At 36.3% G+C, this 22,141-nt stretch overlaps 1 protein-coding gene across 1 annotated transcript in view; it reads right to left on the minus strand.

Moving 5' to 3' along the window:
* The window catches only part of LOC103604665 (putative Polycomb group protein ASXL3), a gene marked incomplete at its 3' end in the record, with an annotated part of 135,463 nt that overhangs the window by 55,856 nt on the left and 57,466 nt on the right, over positions 1–22,141 (minus strand). The window contains exons 7-8 of the mRNA XM_008589237.1: positions 12,085–12,202; positions 10,846–10,965 (exon numbers count right to left, since the gene is read on the minus strand). Coding sequence (XP_008587459.1) covers positions 10,846–10,965; positions 12,085–12,202 — 238 coding nt within the window. The remainder of the gene's footprint in view (positions 1–10,845; positions 10,966–12,084; positions 12,203–22,141) is intronic.

A 22,141-nucleotide genomic window follows, 5' to 3' on the forward strand; every position in this document is an offset into this window, starting at 1 on the left:
ATAGAGAATATTTTAAAACCATTTCTAACAAAAGATAGATCTCCAGAGAGATGGCAATAAGATGGATAGAAACCCTATCAATAAATAACAGAAGACAGTGGAATATCTTCGAAGGGCCAAGAGAAAATAAGTGTCAATTTAGAATTTCATTCATAACTATGTCTCTCAAAAGTGAAAATGATGACAATGATCTAAGAACATTTTCAGTGTCCAAAATTGAAACTCTCTCCCTTAGAGAATCTTGCTGAAATAACCAGTAGTGGCTGTTCTCAACAAATAAATTGTATCAATGAAGGAATGATAGGATTGCAGAAGAAATGATAAACTAAAAAACATGAGTAACTTCGAAAAAACATTAACTGTAAAAATAATACTAATGACTAACAGGGGCTCAAAGTGGAAACAAAATACTTGTCATTAACTGCATGCAAAATGCAGTATGGAAGATGTAATTGAAATGAGAGCAATATAACACCCTGGCATTGTCTGGAAATAAGAGAGATAGGGACTACTGTTTTGTTTTCAAAAACTCTATAGGTAGCCAGTGGAGGAAAAGAAGAATAATTATAACTTCCAAACAAATGGATGGACAAAGAAACCTAATCAATCAAATGGAAAGCATAAAGAGAGAAAAAAATAAAAATAAAATAAAGTCCAACACAATAACAATAAATGTAATTGGATTTTCATTAGATTTTTAAAGTAACAAAAAAGTATTACATGCTTAAAATGCTTAAAAGAGATATGCTTTTAAAAAAAGACAAAAGAATTTTTAAAAATTTAAATAATCCAGGACACGGTGATAAAAGAATAGTCAGATTTCAACAGAACCAGACGGAACTTCTAGAAATAAATACTTAGTTTTTAGAAATTTCAAAAAATATTCAGTGGACATGACAAAGAATTTTTGAATAATTAACATACAGACTTGAAAAAATATCTACCATATAGTGTAAAAATGACAAATCAAAATAGGATAGAGATATACTTTAAACAGATAGACGTAAAATTTAAATTACCTGTAATTTTTAAATAAAAATAAAAATTAGGAGATAAACTAAAAAATACTAACTAGAAATTCAAAACAACAAAAAAAGCAGTACCACAATATCAACATCAAACAACATAAACAGAGGTAAAAAAATATTAGTGGGGCTGAGAAAGATCATTCCTTAAGTATGTAAGGAATAATTCCCTGGGATTATACAATAACCTTGAACCTGAATCTATTTAAATAGCATAACCTTAAAATGTAAAATTGAAAAAATTAAGAAAAGAAATTGACATTACACAAAGGTAGGCGGAAGTCTTAACATATATTACCAAAAACTAGTCAATCAGACCAAAAATACTATCTTAAGAATACAAAGAACTTTAATAACTCAATAACTAATCTTGAACCAATAAATTTAACATGGGACACTGTCCTGAATAGTTATAGAGAGCAATTTTTTTTCAGCACTCAAGAGACAATGTTGAGAAAATAGAATAGTTTGGTCAGGGCCCTCGCCTCACATCCAGTTGGGTTTGGTTCAGCATCCTTTGTAAGCAAATTTGTGTGTGTGTGTGTGTCGTTAGTGTGCATGTGCGCCAATGTATCTTTTTAGTTTTGTTGCTATTCTTGTGTTCTTCGGAGAGAGAGAGGGTAGAGAGGGAGTTTGAGTGAAGCAGGTAAGCGGGCTTTGGACTTGGGCACCTGCTGCACACGTCGTTAGTGTGCATGTGCGCCAATGTATCTTTTTAGTTTTGTTGCTATTCTTGTGTTCTTCGGAGAGAGAGAGAGTAGAGAGGGAGTTTGAGTGAAGCAGGTAAGCGGGCTTTGGACTTGGGCACCTGCTGCACACAGCCATGCTTTCCAACCTATGGCTCCAAGGACTTTTTGGCTGTTTATCCAGCTCACAGACCTGCGTGAAGGGGTCTGGTGACCCAGCCTGGCATACGAAGGGTTTGTGATCCAGTCTGTGAGTGGCTTGAGGGGTCTGGGAGCTCCAGACCCAGCCTTAGTTCAACAATCGGCCCAGTTAGCAGGATTACCGGCAGGTAAAGGAGCCCAACAACTAGCATGGCTGAGTAGCTTTACAATTGGCATCACAAACAGGATTATGAGCTAGACAATTGGCGCTGTGAGGATTCCAGGCCTTAGCCTAGCCAGACAGACAATAAGAAAAAAAAAGAATACAAGTGACCAAGAAGTCCCAACAAATACTGATACTAGTACTTCAAAAAATTCCTGGAAAGATTTATATTATCTTTTAATTTACTTTTCCATGAACTTTTTCAAGTATCCTCGTATGAAACTTCATCTCTCTGCCCAAAAAGAAATTAAATTAGGTATCTCACAAAGATAACAACTCTCCAATCCCCCTTACACCCATTATATATTTGGACATTTAAAAGCACACTTGTAAGTACTTCACAAGTTAAAGGAAAAAAAATTGTAATGGAAGTTTAAAAAATGTGGATTCTAAACAATAATAGCAAAATGTGTAAAATGCTGCTCAATTTGTTTTAAAGGTAAGTTGCATATATTGGAGAGCGGAAACAAAGGTCGAAGATTTAAGAGTTAAGTGTTCGAATCATGAAGTTAATAAAATGAACTAAAGAATAGTTCATTCCCAAAAAAGGAAAGAAAGATGATAAAAATAAGTGCAGACATTCATGAAACAGAAAAGAAGAATGAAGACCATCAAGAAAACAAGTTTTTAAGTTCATAAAATAGACATCTCTGGTGAGAGACGGTGTAAACGAACATGAATAGGAATGAAAGGTAGAGACATAATATTAGGCAGTACATATTTAAAAGATACATGTAATTCTAATTAAAAATAGATTTTAAAAAGCATAATACTATGTCTTCTGCCAATATCTTTGAAGATAGATAAAGCACTTTAAGTTTATAAATTTTCACATTTAATGTGAAAATAGAAAACTTGAATAAATTTGTAAAAAATTTTTAAAAGTGAAACAGTAGGCAATCTTCCCAACCCACATCTACACAAAGCACAAATTAGAAATAGCTCTAAAGACGTATTTTAAGTGGGGTGGGGGCCTACTTTCCTTACCTATTCTCTGTAACTCTCATATTACTTCATTATATACATATTATGAGGAATAGGCAAAGAAAGAAAGCTCTATAATTCACTTTATAACATTAATATAACCTTTATTCCAAAATAAGAACAAGGAGAATAAGAGAAAGAAAATTTACCTGCTGGTCTCACTTATAAATGCAAAAAAGCATATAAGTTGTGCATATTTTTTAAAAAGTTCACATTTGTTGAGTCGAGGTGATAGGTATAATATCGGTGTCTGTTTTATTAGTACCTGTATTTTTCTACATGTTTGAAGTATTTCACAATAAAAAAAACAGACTACAGGGAGAAGAATTAGCATGAACTTCCTTTCTCAGCATTAGAGGCAAAGGCACAACCTAGAGCCAAAATTGTTGAAAAATACAGAAAAGGATTCACTTGTTATTATACGCCCTAAATTTTCTCATACACAGGAGCTGAGGTCATTTATTGAGAGTAACTATGATGGGGGGTGGGAGAGATGGGAAGTATTGGGGATTTTTTTTTTTTTTTTTTTACTTTTGAAACATATGCTATGAGCAGTATGAAAAGTAGAACTAGTGCTGTCACTATTTAGTATGGTTCAAAAATTTTATGAACATCACAGAAAAAAGCAGCTTCAGAGAAGTACATAGTCTTTTGTGTCAAAACCAAAAGAGGATCTATTTCAAAGATGTCCACCTAGGCAAAAATATGTTTTATAACTTTGGAACAAAGGCACAGCAGATGTACTAAATGTGTTACCACAGAGGATGTTTAATTCCATTTTAATTATCCTTACACATGTACTCTTAATTGGCTTAAGAACAATCCAATTATATATGACTGTCTTCTCTCATTAAAGCTCGTGCCTCATGTCTCCCTACAGTACCCAGAGAAGGAACAATGTGTAGTCATTTTTGTGTCTAATTCCCAGACACTTAGCCAAGAGGGTCAGAGGTAGCTGAGGTAAGGTGAAGGACAGAAGACGAGCAGCAATTGCCAAACTGCCACAGTAAGAGTCTGTGCCATATAAGAAGACACTAGGCTAATCTCAGAACAAAAATCATGAGGGATGTGTTCAGTTAGGCTCAGGGAAATTCTCTATTATTTTGGCCGAGGAAGTTCTGAGACCACCAATCTGAGTAAAGGCTGCAGACTATGGAGCACTTGTTGATCCAGGGGTAGTCTGCTGGCTTCAAGATTCATATTTCCCCAAAAGGAACCCACACAGGGATTATGCACAAAATACACACACAGACAGGCAGATACACGCACACAGAGAGAAGAAGCACATGCAAAGGCAGATCAGGCTTCAGAGAAGTACATAGTCTTTTGTGTCAAAACCAAAAGAGGATCTATTTCAAAGATGTCCACCTAGGCAAAAATATGTTTTATAACTTTGGAACAAAGGCACAGCAGATGTACTAAATGTGTTACCACAGAGGATGTTTAATTCCATTTTAATTATCCTTACACATGTACTCTTAATTGGCTTAAGAACAATCCAATTATATATGACTGTCTTCTCTCATTAAAGCTCGTGCCTCATGTCTCCCTACAGTACCCAGAGAAGGAACAATGTGTAGTCATTTTTGTGTCTAATTCCCAGACACTTAGCCAAGAGGGTCAGAGGTAGCTGAGGTAAGGTGAAGGACAGAAGACGAGCAGCAATTGCCAAACTGCCACAGTAAGAGTCTGTGCCATATAAGAAGACACTAGGCTAATCTCAGAACAAAAATCATGAGGGATGTGTTCAGTTAGGCTCAGGGAAATTCTCTATTATTTTGGCCGAGGAAGTTCTGAGACCACCAATCTGAGTAAAGGCTGCAGACTATGGAGCACTTGTTGATCCAGGGGTAGTCTGCTGGCTTCAAGATTCATATTTCCCCAAAAGGAACCCACACAGGGATTATGCACAAAATACACACACAGACAGGCAGATACACGCACACAGAGAGAAGAAGCACATGCAAAGGCAGATCAGGCCGACCAGAGGAACTGCCCAAAGAAATACAGAAAGAGTTCAGATCGTAAGAGTTCTCCATTGTTTCAAAGAAACTGGAGAGAATTGATTCTGAGAGAGAGCTCAGAGAAGAAAATTAGGCTTTCAAAGAGTAAAGTCTAAGGGAAAAGAAATGTATCGGAGGACAAAGTCTAATCATATACAATATGAATCAACGTAACCTTCACACATGGAAAAACAGTGTAAAAAGTCTATCGTGGATCACTGAATCCATTAAAATACAGTAGCAGGGTTAAAGCACTAGAGGGATGACGGTTAAACAAACAACACGCTATTAACCTTGATGCTTAAAAAATAATATAACAAAAACATGGACATAGGAAGAACTTAATAAATAAGTATAATTATTTTCCTATCTTTTATAGTATATTGTCCAAAGTTAAAATGAATAGTTAGAAAGATAATCATTCCTATTTTAGTTTTTCATATTTTGGATATCTTTGGAGAGAACTTTTAGATATGAATGCATTTTTTTTTTTTGGTCTTTTTCTGTGTCCGGCAACGGATCGCAACCCTCAGTGTTGCCCCCGTACTGGACCGGGGACCGGCAATGGGATCGCAACCCTCGGTGTTGCTCCCGCGCCTTGCTCAGCCAGTGAGCGGGAACCGGTCTGTATGTGGGATCCGAACCCTCGGGCGGGAGCGCCGCCACGCTTCCCAAGCGGCGCACTATCCAGTGCGCCACCGGGCCGGCCCGATATGAATGCATTTTATGGCAATGTTTAACAATTTTGTTTTTTGGTTTTACTTTTTTTTTATGATTTAGCCTAAAATTAACTACACTTTTAACTAAATGGTATAATACATATTTTCTAAGACTATCTCTGGCTATAGCTACCCAGTAAGAGATGTCAAATAATGTTTACAAAACACGGCATAATTATTTTAGATGCAAGGATGTAGGGTTATTATTCAAACTTTAATTTTTCTGCTTTCATTTAGAGTATGTAACATTTTGTAAAACCAGAAAAGCTGTAATTCTTTACTGAAAAGATTAAACCAAATAAGATATATTGGACGGAATCCCAGAAGTTGTGCTCAACAAGGACATTTATGAAAATCCCTTCAGAGACATTCAGTAGAAGCTAAGGTTTGCTTAAGTAAGCACTTTTTAAACTCCTACTGTGTGATTGGATAGGAAGGAGTGTATTTAAAAACTGGTTTAGGTCAATGACCCTGAATTCAAGGAACATACACTTTAGTTAGAGAAAAATGTGAGAAAATAAGAAATGTAAAACAAGTAGAAAGAAAGTATATCATTAAAGAATTTTTTAAAGTATTCACAAACCCATGCTTTAAGTGCTATGAAGACAGTGAGATGATAATGTGCTAGGGTTGCCTCAGGAAACTCCACGGGAGAGGTTTAAAATGAGTTTTATCCTTGACTAAAACAAGGAGGGAAATTATTAAAACAACTGATTAGGCAAGAAAAAAATACACTTCAAACCCCATTTACAGCTGGCACCTACCCTCCATCTCACCAGATAAAGTATCTACTGCCTAGTTATTTAGTAGTTTAACATTTTTCTACCAAAGTTTTAATAATTTTAAGGCCTATAGTAATAAAAGAGCCTTTGTAGACATTGTTAACATTTCTTTTTATATATATTAGAAGTGTTTTATACTATGGTTGCTTTAGAAATAGAAGAGGGACCATCTAGGTTTTGCTTTTGTTATACTACACCATTATCAGAGAAATACTATTTAGAACCATGATATTTACCCCCCAAAGGCAGGCACTCACCCCATGTTACCACGTCTATTCAATCAGAGGGCTACTCAGATAAATATTCTCATAGTTTTCATACATAATCCTTTTCATACATAACACATAAGAGCAAATGAACAACAACGACAAAAAAAAAAAGCAAAAAATCTACATCAGCAGTAGTGGGTTCCCATGCTGAGTGATATGTTTCTCATACAGACTTCTAGATTACCATCAGAACTAGAGCAACCGAATCTATTAAATATTGAATTGAAGCTCAAGACTTAGTATCATTTTTTTTTTTTTAGTGTGTACTCCTAACGCTCTCCATTGAAGTTGGGCCTATGAAGTCTCCTGCTCTCTCTTCTGAGTAGGTCTATGGTGTGTTCTTCAGGGCACTCAGGGCAACACAGTGGGTCCACTGTCTCTCAGCCTACATCTCATTAGATTCCAAGACCCAAGTGAAACCCATACCTTGAACAGGGTGGATATCCTGCAATTTGACAAATTAAGTAACTGCCAGACATTAAGAGGAAGTACTTAGGGGATAATTAGAAGTATTTTTTTTTCCTTTTTGTCTTTTTTCGTGACCGGCAACGGATCGCAACCCTCAGTGTCGCGCCCGTACCGGACCGGGACCGGCAACGGGATCGCAACCCTCGGTGTTGCTCCCGCACCTCGCTCAGCCAGTGAGCGGCAACCGGTCTGTATGTGGGATCCGAACCCTTGGCGGGAGCGCCACCGCACTCTCAAGCGGCACACTGTAGCAGTGCGCCACCGGGCCGGCCCAGAAGTATTTTTTATCCTGTTAAATGAGAATGAAAAATTAGACTTAAACCCTGAAATCTGCTTTTGACTGGATTTCGTTTCAGAATTACCAATTTAAATTAGAACAAACTTCTGGTATTTGTTTTTATTCAGAATGGTTTCAACAAGTTACGACTTACATATAGCTACCCCTACCTAGAAAAAGCGAAGAAGGTTAAAATCACATTTCTGAAACTGTATGAATTACTGTCTAATTCAGGTGGTAAATATAGATGAGGAAGAACAGGCTCTCTCTATCTGGCTAAGGGGTGCGGGGTGGGATCATTCCTTTGCACTGGTTCTGCAACTCCACAAAGAATGACCTGCCCTGGAAACAAAGGATCATTTTCATTCAAGGAGATATAAGCAGCTTCACTGCTATGCTGAAACCTACAGCATCATTCATCCAGACAAACTTACTACCTAGCCCATTCAGTTAACTATAATCATTCACTCACTCAAAACTTCAGCACCTGCTAAACAAGAGGGATTTAATGGGTTAAGGACCACAAAGATGGACAGGAAGGTCAATGTTTGCAAAAAGTTAACAACTTAATGGCAAAGAGAGAGAGCAGAATATACATAAATACATCTTACAGAGTAATAAATATCATCCTGATTGTAACGGAACATCACTGCCTAAAAAAGACAGGGGTTATTGTCTGGAGATGGTTACGTTTAAGACTCTTTCATTTTACATTTTTTCATTTTTCATTTTATACTCCTGGGCATATATGGAAGCTTTATAAGGACCACTGACTTCATTCACACAGAATAAGCCATTCCACTCAGTAGCCTGCTAGGTTAGTCAGTCACAGTTTCTTCCCAGTAATCACCTACAGTTTATTTTTGACAGATTTTTACCTTAGTTGACTTATTTTAAATCCTACCTTCTTCTTCGTTCTGTCTGATACAGGATCAGCCAGGAAATCTTACAGTTGCTCGTTTCTTCCCAGTAATCACCTACAGTTTATTTTTGACAGATTTTTACCTTAGTTGACTTATTTCAAATCCTACCTTCTTCTTCGTTCTGTCTGATACAGGATCAGCCAGGAAATCTTACAGTTGCTAGCTCTCCTCCACAAGTAACTATTACACCTGCACTTTCACCTCTATGGTAGACTCATCTTTTCATATACTGCTATTTCTCCTCAGTGGTACCTACAGGTATAAAATATAGGCCAGCTGATTTGACATTTAGGTTGTATCCAAGATGAATGGTTTTGACTTTGGAGTTTGAAATGCCTTGGCTTGTATCTTAGTTGTGTCATTTATGGACAACTTTCTTCTGGGCCTGTCTCTTCAGCTGTAAAATGGAAATCATTCCATTGTACAGAAGTGAAGTAAGAATTAAATGAGATAACTTACGTCAAAATACCTTGACCATTCTATAGATAGTGAATATGATTTCACTTGTCCATTCTCCATTAGTTTCATTATTTCTACTACTTTATAGTCTAAAACAAAGCAGGTTAAAAAGATCATGGTGGTCTCCTTTATTATTTTATTTGGTATGAAATCAACCAAAGTACTACAGCAGCACCATTTTTAACATGTAAGATGTTTAGTGGCATGCAGGATTTCCTAAGAGCAGACTCATCCTTTATACCTTCCAGTTGACTCTCAATGTATAAAAAAGAAAAAAATTCTGATTCTCTGTCTGCTTGAGTATAGCCTTCAAGGTAACAATTAGATCCTGAATGATGACCTGAGACCCTGAGAGGATCCTGGTAACACTATAAACACAGTCCACTGTCTAGTTGGCTTCCAGTTTGGAACATAGCTAAGTAAATAAACTCAGAGGCCTCTGTGCCTTGAATTTTTTTACATTCATTACATCGACTTTACTGAGGTTGGTGGCAGACTGTTTTTAACTAAAGGTCACTGACCTTTAAATCGTTTAGTGTATGGTAACATGGTAGTGTTCTGAATATATTTTTTTTTTAGTACATTCTTCACATATTACTCTCCCACTGCAGTTTTCTATTTCAAAAGCTACTTATATTACTTACTTTTCAACACCCAGAGAACTAGGAAGAAAACATGTCAGTGAACATGTAAGTGTGGTTATACACAAACACATATAGATATATTATGGGCTAGACAATAACTATAAAATTATTTAGCATTGGAAATAACGTAAAATAGATAACCATGCTATATTTAAATAATTTAAATCAAAAATAAATTCTGCTTTCCCAGTAGTCTCTCTTATCTAAGGACATATAAATCCTATTCAAAGGCTTTTCACTGAAAGTATGTTCTCAGGATTTAAGAAAATGCCTAGTATACAGTACACAATCAATAAAACTTGACTAAAAATAAATTAATCAGCTTAAACTGTGCTTAAATTTTACAAACAGATAAACTCTGCAAATAAGAACTATCCTAAGTTGCCAAGAAAGTAAGAGCCAGAACCAGTAATAAAGTTCAAATCAATAAATACGTACTCTCTACCAACCATTTCACAAAATAATGATTCAGGTTATTATCATTACCCCTATTTACAGGTGAAATAACTAAGAGAAATGAAGCCCTTAGGTCCAGGTCATTTAACAAGGCAGGGGTGGTCGAGAATTATAATGTTCAGCCTAGAATATGCTTATTTTTATTTTTTTAATTCTCATACTCCTCTTTCCCTGAATGCTGCTGTTGGGTTTCTGACAAAAAGTTATCAGGAAGGAAATATTTAGAAGATGAAAACCTGATGCTGGCCTTGTAAGACCCATGGACTGTGTCTCCCACACTTCTCAGCAATTTCACACTATTTTTCAGACAGGCAGTACTAAATATTTCAAGCAGCAGAGACAAAAAGCAAGGCAGAACAGTTTCACTGCAGCAGACCCCAGTGTACACTCCAGTTCATTGAAGCCTTTATAAAACTTCCATTTTTTCCCCAATACAGTATATTCCAATACAGCGAAACCTAGATTGCATAGACAAAACTCTGCACATTAGATAGAATCATGACTGGGCAGATAATTATTTGAATACATATATCATTTTAACTCTCTTACCTTTATCCTATGCTTCATCCAATAATATCATTCAAAAATCTAGTAATAAGCTTAAGATCACTGAATTGTAACTGCAATGTTTCCTTACCTAGTACCCTTTTAGGTTTAGATAAATGGAAGGATATTATAATTCCCTTGTTTAACCAATAAAAAATAAGTTCTGAGAATTTTCCGTAATTTATTTGAAAAGACATAAACCTTTAAAATGTGAAAAGTCACAGTCTATTGAACACTCACCTAAACCAGACTTTTTTAATCGTTTTAAGTGCTGACTTGTTTGTTTTCCAGTAGGAGATTTTTGCCCATGTTTCATTTCTTTATCTGAACTGTCTGCTTCACCATTTTTAGATTCAGATCCTAAAAAAGAAATAGTTATTATGTCGTTATCTTCCTCTTGCTGTCCTTGAAAAGAAAAATCTAAAATTGTTTTAAAAACCATAGATGTAATCTTTTTTTCCAAGAGTAATAATATACTACCTTTGGCCACAATCTGATTCCCCTACTGGATATAAAGAGAAAAGGCCAATAAATCAATCAAACAGAACAAAAAGCAAGAACAGATGGCCTAACAGTGGAGTCAAAAACACATTCACTAATCTGATAGCTTTTAAAAGAAATAGAGTCAGATCTTTTGTAAAAATACACAAATAAACTTGAACAACGCTATGCCATTTAGAGATGATACAAAACAGAGACACAAAGATGAAGCAGTGAGTCTTGAAGACAGGGAGAGATCATACCTTTATAAATAACTTTATGTTGAAGTAGAAACTGAAAATGCAAACGTTCATCTATAATAACTAGAACGGTACATAGTTGATAACATGACAGAAGGTAAATTAGAAGAAAAGGTCGGGGCTGCATGGAGGTGAGAAGAATGTTGCCAGACACAGAAACTAATAAACGATTCCTGATTTTGCAGCAGAGGACTGAAAAACAAATTCACACTCACGGAAGAACTGCTTTTGATGGCATTACACATCAGCATGTGGTCCAGCATTAAAGTTCAACATTCAAACAAAAGCCAAAGCAACAGCAACAAAAAAATCTGCCTAGCGTCACCATGCATTTTCTTACATTTAGTGACATTAACAAATGAAGTCATTAGATGAGGATGAAAACACTGGTGCTCCCCCCCCCTTTTTTTTAAACTGGGAAACACTCCACATTTCTGAATCACTGAAAGAGTGAAAGGTATAAAAAAAATTAAACCAAACCTCAAGTGGAAATATTACTCAGTGCAAATAAAGTCATTAGATGAGGATGAAAACACTGGTGCTCCCCCCGCCTTTTTTTAAACTGGGAAACACTCCACATTTCTGAATGACTGAAAGAGTGAAAGGTATAAAAAAAATTAAACCAAACCTCAAGTGGAAATATTACTCAGTTTCTGAAAAAAAATTATGACATCTCTGTCAGTGAGGAAGTCTCCTTCGGGAGGAAACTGGCCAGGCATACAATATTTTAGCTCTTTACCTGAAGGCGAATCCGACTGCTCATCAGACACCTTTAATGGTGTCAAAACAACACGAGGAACAGTCTTGTTTACCATCATTGAGACTCCATTTCTTCTTTTTTGCTGCTGCCTCAAAGCCTACAAAACATGATAATAAAATATAACATAAAAATATAGCCAAAATAATATTTCATAATTGAATTAAATGATCCATTTGCCCATCGTTAGATAGAACCTCTTAAGAGACTTAAATTCTACAGAGCTCCTAATCTGTCAGGATTCTTGATAGTCACCTTCATGTCATTTTCCCCCAAAAGCATAAAATCAGGCTTTGGCAAAGGGTATAAACCTGAGACCATTTTTGGTATAATTCTGACAACAAAGCAGCATTTAAAGGTTTGTTCTACCTTAGCAGTGTGGCTTGAGAGCTCATGGAATGTGAAACTATAACTCCCAAGTAAAATAAATGTAAAATAAATGTTTCGAAACCAGGATAAAAATATATGTGTCTGCACTTCTCTCGCAGGTGCGTCTTCTCCGGTGCACCACTCAGTCAATCAAGTTAACACTGAGTGTCATCAGTATGTACAGCATGTAAGGACTACAGTATTGATGCACTCGCTCAGCCGTGGGGAGCACTGCACAAAATCACTGAACATGGCAGGAATCATTTATTTCTGTGAAGGGAATCAGTCCTAATCTTGGAAACCTTGCAGCACTTGGCTTCTGTCTGCTTGACTTTGGGCATTAACCTTCAGAACACGAACATGACGGGGTTCTGGCAAACCCAGGAAAAAAACTGATATGAGAATAAATCTCTCCAAATGGGAGTGCTTTGTGTATTATAAATGAATCGACCACAGTGATGATAATGTAATAAAAGACATTTAAAAGTTTTGAAATACAGCTTGCCTAGCTGATTGCTTTATGCAGAAAATTACCTGTAATAAAAAGGGTCTTAAGCACGCGAAACTGAAGAGCCATTAAATTCACAAATGCAGGAATGCTAAAACTCCTCAAAAGGTTAAAAGGCTGGCCACAGACCATCTCAAACCTTTTTATTCCTGGTTTCTGTGTAATTTTTACCAATTTTACAACATCTCAGTTACTTGATTAATGTTCTTTGACCACCAGTTGTCAGAATCTCCTGAAATACTGCACTGACTGTATATCCCCTCGCTATCAAGAATGATGTCACTTTATTTGCAAAGGGTATTAGCTGAATGTTCAACTTGTTGACCGTAAGATTTAGCAATCAAACAATTACACAAGTAAAAAATTAAATACTATTTAAATGAGAGAAGGCATATTCGGAGGAGATTTAAAGCCAGACGAGACAGTAAAGGCTTGGGAAATCTATTACAAATGATAGGGTTGATAATAATAACACAAGACATTCTCTTCAGTTCTTACTTTTATTGAGCTTTCATAAAGTACCAGGCATGATGGGCAGTGGGCGGGGGAGACGAGGGACAAAAGATGGAGGAGATTTAAAGCCAGACGAGACAGTAAAGGCTTGGGAAATCTATTACAAATGATAGGGTTGATAACAATAACACAAGACATTCTCTTCAGTTCTTACTTTTACTGAGCTTTCATAAAGTACCAGGCATGATGGGCAGTGGGCGGGGGAGACGAGGGACAAAAGATACAGTTCTTACTTTTACTGAGCTTTCATAAAGTACCAGGCATGATGGGCAGTGGGCGGGGGAGACGAGGGACAAAAGATACAAAGATTAATAAGATGCCATCCTCCTCACCTTTAGCCTGCTGTCAATAATATATTTCATGAGAGTACATGTGCTATAAAATATTTAAGACATTTATTCTTTCTTCAAGGTATACACATAATTGCACATAAATTTTGCACATAATTGCATAAATCTCTCTAGTCCTGTATAAAAACTCAAAGCACTTTATAGACATTAACCTATCAATCTAATAATAAAACAGAATTGAGGTAACACAGCACTTTAAATTGCAATTAAGTCCATCTTTGCCCATCATGTAAGACCTCACTAAACAATAAAGCCTGTACAAAGAGTGATCAATTTTTAGGAGTCTATACATCACAGATTTTAACTGCTTCTCTTGGCAAAAAATCAGGCATTTAAAAAATATTCATTCTGTGTGTGTGTGTGTGTGTGTGTGTGTGTGTTTAGAAGTTTATTTTAGAAAATGTTGGTTAAGGAAAGAAGATGAACTAACTAGAGACCTAGAAGCTGATGGCATGTCTTTTTGGAGCATTTGTGGTAAATCAGAATAAAGTAACAAAAATTTTGTCCTCAATTTCTAGACCTAGAAGACTCTACTATAGAAAAATTAGTCATCAGACAGAAAGAACATGATAGAAATAATAACAAGAATAAAAACCTGTTTTTATTCAAATAGAATTTTTATCCAAAATTAAAAATTAAAAGCTATTTTGAATTTTAAAGAGTCAAGTTGGAGTCAAGGCAGAGGATAAAGAAATGCTTACCAATATTGAGTCCATTTGAATAATTATTTTCTGAATATTATTTCCTACTCAGAAAATTTGAATAATACTTCTTTATACAATATTTTTAAATATACTGACACATAACACTATGTGCCTGTAGGTAACCAAAACTAAATGCCCACCATATAAGAAAAATAACTGTTTTAAGTGTGTTAAATGTATACGTACTTTTTAGTTTACCTCTGAAAAACTAGCATCATATTTGTTCCCAAATAACAGTTCTAGGGGCAGATAAGCAAAAATTGGGAAGTCTCTGTTTGCTGTAATACCAGTCACAGTAGTAAATCAACAAGATGCTAGGCAAATTCAGGCGTATCAGAGTCCAGTTATCAGAATGGTAAGAAAGGCATCGTGATTTCATATACTAGATCCACAGTCATTTTAGCCTGAGTCTGTGGCTGCCTTGACGATTCCAATTCACATCCCAGAAAGTAGGATCTATTTGACTCTGGATCCTGGGGACTCTCTACAAGCAGATCAGAATGTCAATGGTGGGAGAAAAAAACAATGTTGATTCAATGCGATGAATGGGATAGTTTGGGCTGCCTCTAAACAAGAGAACTCTGGCACTTCTCCTGTCTATGAGGAAAGCTGTGTAGTGACTCCTGGTCTCTTGTAGGAGTGCACGCATCCTGCAATAGTAAAGAGAGCTAGCTCTGCATTTTTCTTGGTTCTGGTTATATAACTCTATTTCTGCAACTGTATGTGCATCAGTTACTCAAACATGATGCTACGTCTTGTCCTCATAATCCTCTGAACGACGTGAAATGCCTTTTGTGCCAGGCAGCTGGGAGTAAGACAAGGACAGAGGGCAACTGAAGTGAGCAGGAGCACACAGACCCACTGCAGGGGGCAGCTGCTACTCAAGAGAAGCATCAAATCTAGATTTTTAGGTGAGTCTTCCTGTTTTTAAACACTGTGCCAAACCAACCAAAGATGACTGTGGGTTAAGTTCAGCCTGAGACACCAGTCTTTGATATCTGCTAAACATCATTCCCTTGCCCTCTCTCACCCACAATCCAAATAAAGGAGTCTGATCACTGCCCAATAAAGGGAATAAAACCCCACTCTTCTAATGTGCTGAACTGCAGAGGAACTGGGGCTGCTGCAGTGCTGTCTTAATGGCTGTGTTGTACAATGGTTACAAGACTGTAAAGTCAGAGAACGGTCTGACTAATTGGCTGTGTAATTCTGGGTAAATTACTTGGGTAACTGTTCCCGTAAAACAGAGACAACGGTGTTGGCAAGATGCTTTAAATAGGAAATCTGTAGAACAGTATGTTAGCACAGTTTACAGCAGACAGTAAATAATAAATGTTACTTTTTATATTTATATAATTTGTCCACTCTGCAACGAATTGCATTTTCTGAGGACTTAATTCCATTGCACTACAGTTGAGCTCTGCTGATCCACAGCAGTGAACATGACAAAATTTTGGTTTAATTATTTTACATTTTAGTGAAGGACTGACAAGGAAAGACAAAATAAACATCACAATTTCACACACATACAAGTCCTAAGAAACTAATGCCAGGAAGATGAGGTAGAGTAACTGGGGCAGTGGGGTCCAACCTAGATCGCGAGGACAGGAAAGACCTCCCTCTGTGGGTGACAAAGGGGATGAGACCTAAATGACATGAAGCAGCCAGCTGTGTGACAATTGGGGAGCCCCTACTCAGTGAAGGAAGCAGTATCAAGACACCTAGCAAAAAGGACATTTGGTGGTTCAAGAAATAAAAAGAAAGCTAGTATGGCTGGAGAAAAAGAATAGGAAGTTTACAAAGATGGCAAAGAACTTCCCCCAAAATAAGTGCCAAGGCTTTATAAGGAAGTGGGGCTTATGTTCAGTGCAAAGGCAGCCCTAGCCCCCAGTGCTTTCCCCGCAGCCTCAGGTTACCACCCTAGCACTTCAGCACCAAAGATGTGAAAGAGGCACACAAAATAAGTGCCAAGGCTTTATAAGGAAGTGGGGCTTATGTTCAGTGCAAAGGCAGCCCTAGCCCCCAGTGTTTTCCCCGCAGCCTCAGGTTACCACCCTAGCACTTCAGCACCAAAGATGTGAAAGAGGCACAGCAAAGAGGAAGCATAGGGTGTCTTCCAACAAATAACTGCTGCTGGCCCTTACTCATTTATTCAGCTTACATTTATAAGGCTCTACTGCATGAAATGCATTGCATGCCACACCTTAGACAAGTGTCTTAAAAATTCCTATGATTCGAGCTGTTCCCTCCCGAACCACTCCAGGCACACTTCTGCCCTCTGTGTTTGCTCCTCTCTCTGCCTGATACTCTTCCCTCAGACACCTCAATGGCTCATCTCATGTACTTCAAGTCTTTGCTCATGTCCTACTTTTTCCGTTGTATTCTCCATCCCCACCACCCGCTCTGCTTCATTTTTTTTTTCCATGGACTTCTAGTATACTGAGTAATATCATTATCTCCTCCCTTCCCATCCTAGAAGGTAAGCTCTATGAAAGAAAGGAATTTTTGTCTGTTTCATTCACTGACATCTCCTGAGTGTCCAGAAGAGTATCTGGAATATATTAGGTGCTCAGTAAATATTTACTGAGTCAAAATGAGAACTCTCAGGAACAAGTTTATTAAAAACAGAAAAACCCTCATTTATCTCTCTTTAAAAGATATAACTGACTTATTTAAAAAGTAGAAATTGGCATGGATCAATAAATAACTATTCTGACATTGTATTTATACATGCTCTGACCAATTTCCCTTTCTGATTTTTGGACAATAATTTACGTAGAATGCATAGATTCTTGGGTCATCTTTGAATATCTGCACAGTCTCGTTTTTAGGTTTGAAAACATGAGGTCAAATATAAAGATTCCCTTCTGTTCTCCCCAAGCCAGCCTATGCCTCACATCAGAAACTTCACTGAAGAAGGGATTCCTGATTTTACCCTTCCTCCATCTCTCTCTTTTTTTTTTCCCCTGGGCTCCCCATGATTAGGACTGAGAATGAAAATTGAGAAGAGTAAGGCAAAAGTTATCTTAACCAGTGTTGTCATCGTCATGGCATCACAACCTTCTGGGAGACAGAAGGCCACCTGCTACATTTTTATGGCCTGTATTAGTGCATACTTCAGACGTCTTTGTAGTTACATGCACCATGCACCCTGTGGCTGACTTCTTGGACTCTTCTCAGCATAGGATCTACATAGTTGGGCTCCTCTCACCTAAGCAGGCAGCCTGCCTGGGCAAGGTCTTTACAAATTCCCCAAGTCTGGCTAACTATACAACACCTACTCAGGCCCCAAGTACACTTGGCAATCCTTGTGCCACTGTACTAAGTACAGTGTGATTCTTTCTCTCTTTCCAGCCATTATGGTCAGGCTTTGATTTCAGAATTCTCCACGCCTCAAAATTCTTCATACACACACAGACACACACATCCACAGGCACTTTCAAAAAGTTCATGGAAAAAATAGAATTAAAAAATAATATAAACTTTCCATGAACTGTTTGAAGTACCCTGGTATACACACACATGAATAATCAATGGACTATCTGGTCTCCTCTTAGTAAGTCCTTTGGGGTTGTGCTAGCACTTCTGTTCGAAACAGGGTATACTTTTATCACATTGTCCTCAGCTTTTGCTAAAAGTCCAAAGAAACAAAATATAATATAAGTTATCTACAATTCCACTTATAATTATCAAAATATAAGCATTCCACAGCCTAGGAAATATAAATCCATGTAAAAGATACAGAAACTAGATTTGGAGGGCCACTTTAGATAGTTGTGGAGGGTATGCCCCAGACAAGGGTACTCCAAAAGAGGGGATTTTCTTTTTTTCTTGTGACAACTTGGGAGGGGGCAGCTTTTTCTATTCTATACCAAAATCTTAAATAGCTAGTGGTGGCCCTGTTGATTAGTCTATAATGTGGTTTTATTTTGACATTGGTATTTTATCATCAGTCTTACTATTTTAGTCTAGATTCATTTTGTGGGGATGACATCAGTAAGGCACTGTCAAGTGTGCCAAGACTTTTAGCTGTACTTTCGAACACTAATGGTCTATCTTATGAACAACTTTAAATCCTGCCATTCCAAATCCAGAAAGAAACAATATCGGAACCTAAATAAACAAGCAGATGGCAAGTGTAAATGCAGCCTACTGTGAAGGAATGTCCCTTCAAGCTGGTCGCATGTATCATGTCCTACCGTCCAAACTACACAGAGTAAAATTTCAATATCTATGATATTTAAAGGAGTTATAATTGGATTGACCAAGTTTAATACTTTCAGGTACTGTTCAATGTGAGATAAATCTACAGGCTTAAATCTGGAAATAAACACTTTTTAAAGGAACCAAACATAACTGAAGTAAACTACTCCAGGAAAAGTAAAGATCATATCACACTCACATCAATTTAATTCTGACTTTAAGTGAAAAGGAAAAAAATCAAAAGATGCTGACTGAACATGCTTTTCTCTAGAGATATACTGCAGTATTTTATTGTAAACATAGAGGAAAAACCTTTAGATAAACATTTAATTTTTTAGACCAAAAGTTTGTCAGTTAATTCTAAAAATATGGAATGATTCTTATTTCTACTTTTATGGAAAAATAAAATAAAACTTAAAATCAGAAGTTTCTGTGTTAACTTGGAATTTTCAACAAGTAATCCTTGCTTGATTTCAATAGAGGAAGACCACCAACACTGTAACTTAAGAAAGCACTAAATGCAATAAGCCCAGAAAATTTGGAAATCTGAAAAGTTTCACGTGCTGGAATGCTAAAAGTTAAATAATTAGAAATGCATACATAGGAAACAGCTGGCTGAGCCAGGCACCAACAAACTGCATTGTTGCTAGTATGCTAAATGTCAATGCCTGTGTTCAGAAACTGCTATGATGCCTCATAACCTTTGGAATTTTACAGTACTGGTCAAACATATAAAGCTAAAGCAAAATACCAAGAATATATATGCTTTGCAATATCAAGAGGGAAAACGATCTGCAACTTTGTGAATAAATTCTGCCACCCTAAATAATGGAAGTCAAATAAACCAACAGAAACAACATTGAAAGGTTATACTCACCACCACGCTACTTGTCCCAACAGAACTCATCTTTAATCTCTCATTTTATTCTGCGGTTTAAAACACTTCCAAAAATTTAATCTTTCTTAATTATCCCTCTTTAAAATTCAAAATCTAATCATTTCACACTTTTTAGGATCATGACAACTAAAATACCAAAAAAAGATAGGGAACACGGTAATAATCAGCAGCAATCTGCTGCTCTCCAGAGGCTTCTGAATATGCTTATTCAGAAAATAAAAAACTCCTGAAATAACAATATACTATTCATGCAATTATGCCCAACATATGATGTTAACTAACATTTTGCTGATTAGAAAGTTAAAGGGACCCAAATATTTGGGAGCAATGAAAATATTCTGTCAATAATCAAGGGGGATTATAGCTTCCATACTGTCCAGCCTAAATTGCACTGCAATCAAGAGTGCTGTGAAGTCACACAGCCCGCTCACTATAGCAACATGCTTCGGGCAGCATGGAGAGTGGGGAATTCAGATTTAGGAAATTATGTCTGGCTTATTTGGCAAGGGGGTGTGTTTTAAATTATTGCTTTCACTACACTTATGATTACAAAACCATCAGGCTTTTAGGATTTTTGTTTTTGTTTTTTCCCACCTACTTCTAAGAATCTACACTGGTCAATGTAGAGCTGCACTACTAAAGCCTTCTGAATTGAAATATATTTCTAATATAATAATAATGGCTAATGCATTTGAGTACATGCTGTTAACATGTGCGGGTACTGAACATAAGCAGTGTGAGTTTCTTAATGACTTTCTTAATGACTATGCTACATTGCTTTCCTTACACTATTCAAAAACTCAAATATGTAAATTTCTTGTATAGTGTCAAAAACTGATCTATCCTATTATAAACCATATGCTGAAAGTCAGAATTAGTTAAGAGGGTAGAATCTGAAACTATGAGTCTGGATTCAGATGTCATCTCCAAGATTTATTTGCTGGGTGATCTTGGGCAAGTTATCTAACTTCTCTAGGCTTTAATTTCTTCATTTGAAAAATTGAGATATAAGTACATACTTCAAAGGATTTGTATGAGGATTAAATGATACAAAAAATTTAAAATGTACACGTAAAATGAAGAACATAGTGTCTAGAATTCAGAAAATGTGAATAGCAGCTAATGTAACTATTACAGTTATTTAGATGGATCTAGGTTCATATGATTATATGTGTATGCGTACATACAAAACACAGAACACATATATATGAAGATACATATGGAGATATATTAATACATGTGGGTGTGTAATACACTTATAAAGAATTCTACTTGGTCATAGCCATTCAACTACCCAAAATAAAAGAAAGCTGCAGATTTGCTGAGATTGCTACAACTTAAAATGCCGCATGCTCAGTCAATTTTTGAAATGCTGTCTTAAGAAATTCAGCAATTACAGGGAAACTGGGCAAAATTCTGCAAGAACAGCTTTTCTTCTAAATGTACATCCAATATGAATTTGATTATTAATCAAACATTAGCATATCTGCTATATATTGAGCTATATTCTCTTGGTAATTGATTTGCTACTTTGTTATAAAATAGAAAAGTCTTAAGAAATGAATAAATAACTATTTCAGGACATTAAGACGCTTACAGGACAGGGTTCTTAAAACAAGTGACAATTCCCGTGAACACGTGCATTACAATAAAACAGAAAAACAAAAAACAAACAAAAATGCTAACTCAAAGTTGTGTAACATTCAGTAATTGTAAAAAATGTTTGGATTATATAAAACCAAAATGAAGAAAATAAAAAATAATAAGGCATAACAATACAGATACTTGAATTTTATCTTTCTATCTATATACAGAAAGATGATTTCACAGTGTACACATTTTCCAAATTGCTGCACTCCAGAAGTATGGGTCTCATTTATGATCTCATTTGTGTCTCTTAAATGCCACAGCTACAAGTGCCCAGTTTTGTATCTTTTGTTTTATATCAGTTTGTATTTTCTTATCTGCATCCTATTTTCCACCTGAATAAGCCTTTGCCCAGGCTTCCCCACCTAAATCCATTCTATATTTCATCAATTAAAAAGGGATCTCCACACTGATATCAGTTTTGTTCTCTGGCATCTAAACCATTTCACAAAAGCAATAACTAACGGCACGATTCCCAAAAAGATTATTTAACCTGTGCAAGATGAAATACTGTTATTACCTTAAATACAATACCAATGAATGGAAATGCTGCAATATTAATGATTAATATAGAATAGAAAAGTAATATAATTCAGTACAAAAATGTTAAGCTTCTTTCCTACATTTCCTTGTTTGACGCAGAGGAGAAAGTAGGTGGAGACATTCTAAGTCTGGAGATTGAATGTGAATATTAAGAAGCTTTAGAGATTGGTGGGACTTTTTTAAATTAACTTTATTTTAAGAAACATAGTTTCTCTCTCTCTCTCTCTCTCTCTCTCTCTCTCTCTATCTCTCTCTTCTCCCTTCTCTTTTTTTTTTTTTTTTTTTTTTTTTTTTTTTTTTTTTT

The sequence above is a fragment of the Galeopterus variegatus genome, unplaced genomic scaffold, assembly GCF_000696425.1.
Source record: "Galeopterus variegatus unplaced genomic scaffold, G_variegatus-3.0.2 Scaffold5321, whole genome shotgun sequence".
Lineage (NCBI taxonomy): Eukaryota > Metazoa > Chordata > Mammalia > Dermoptera > Cynocephalidae > Galeopterus > Galeopterus variegatus.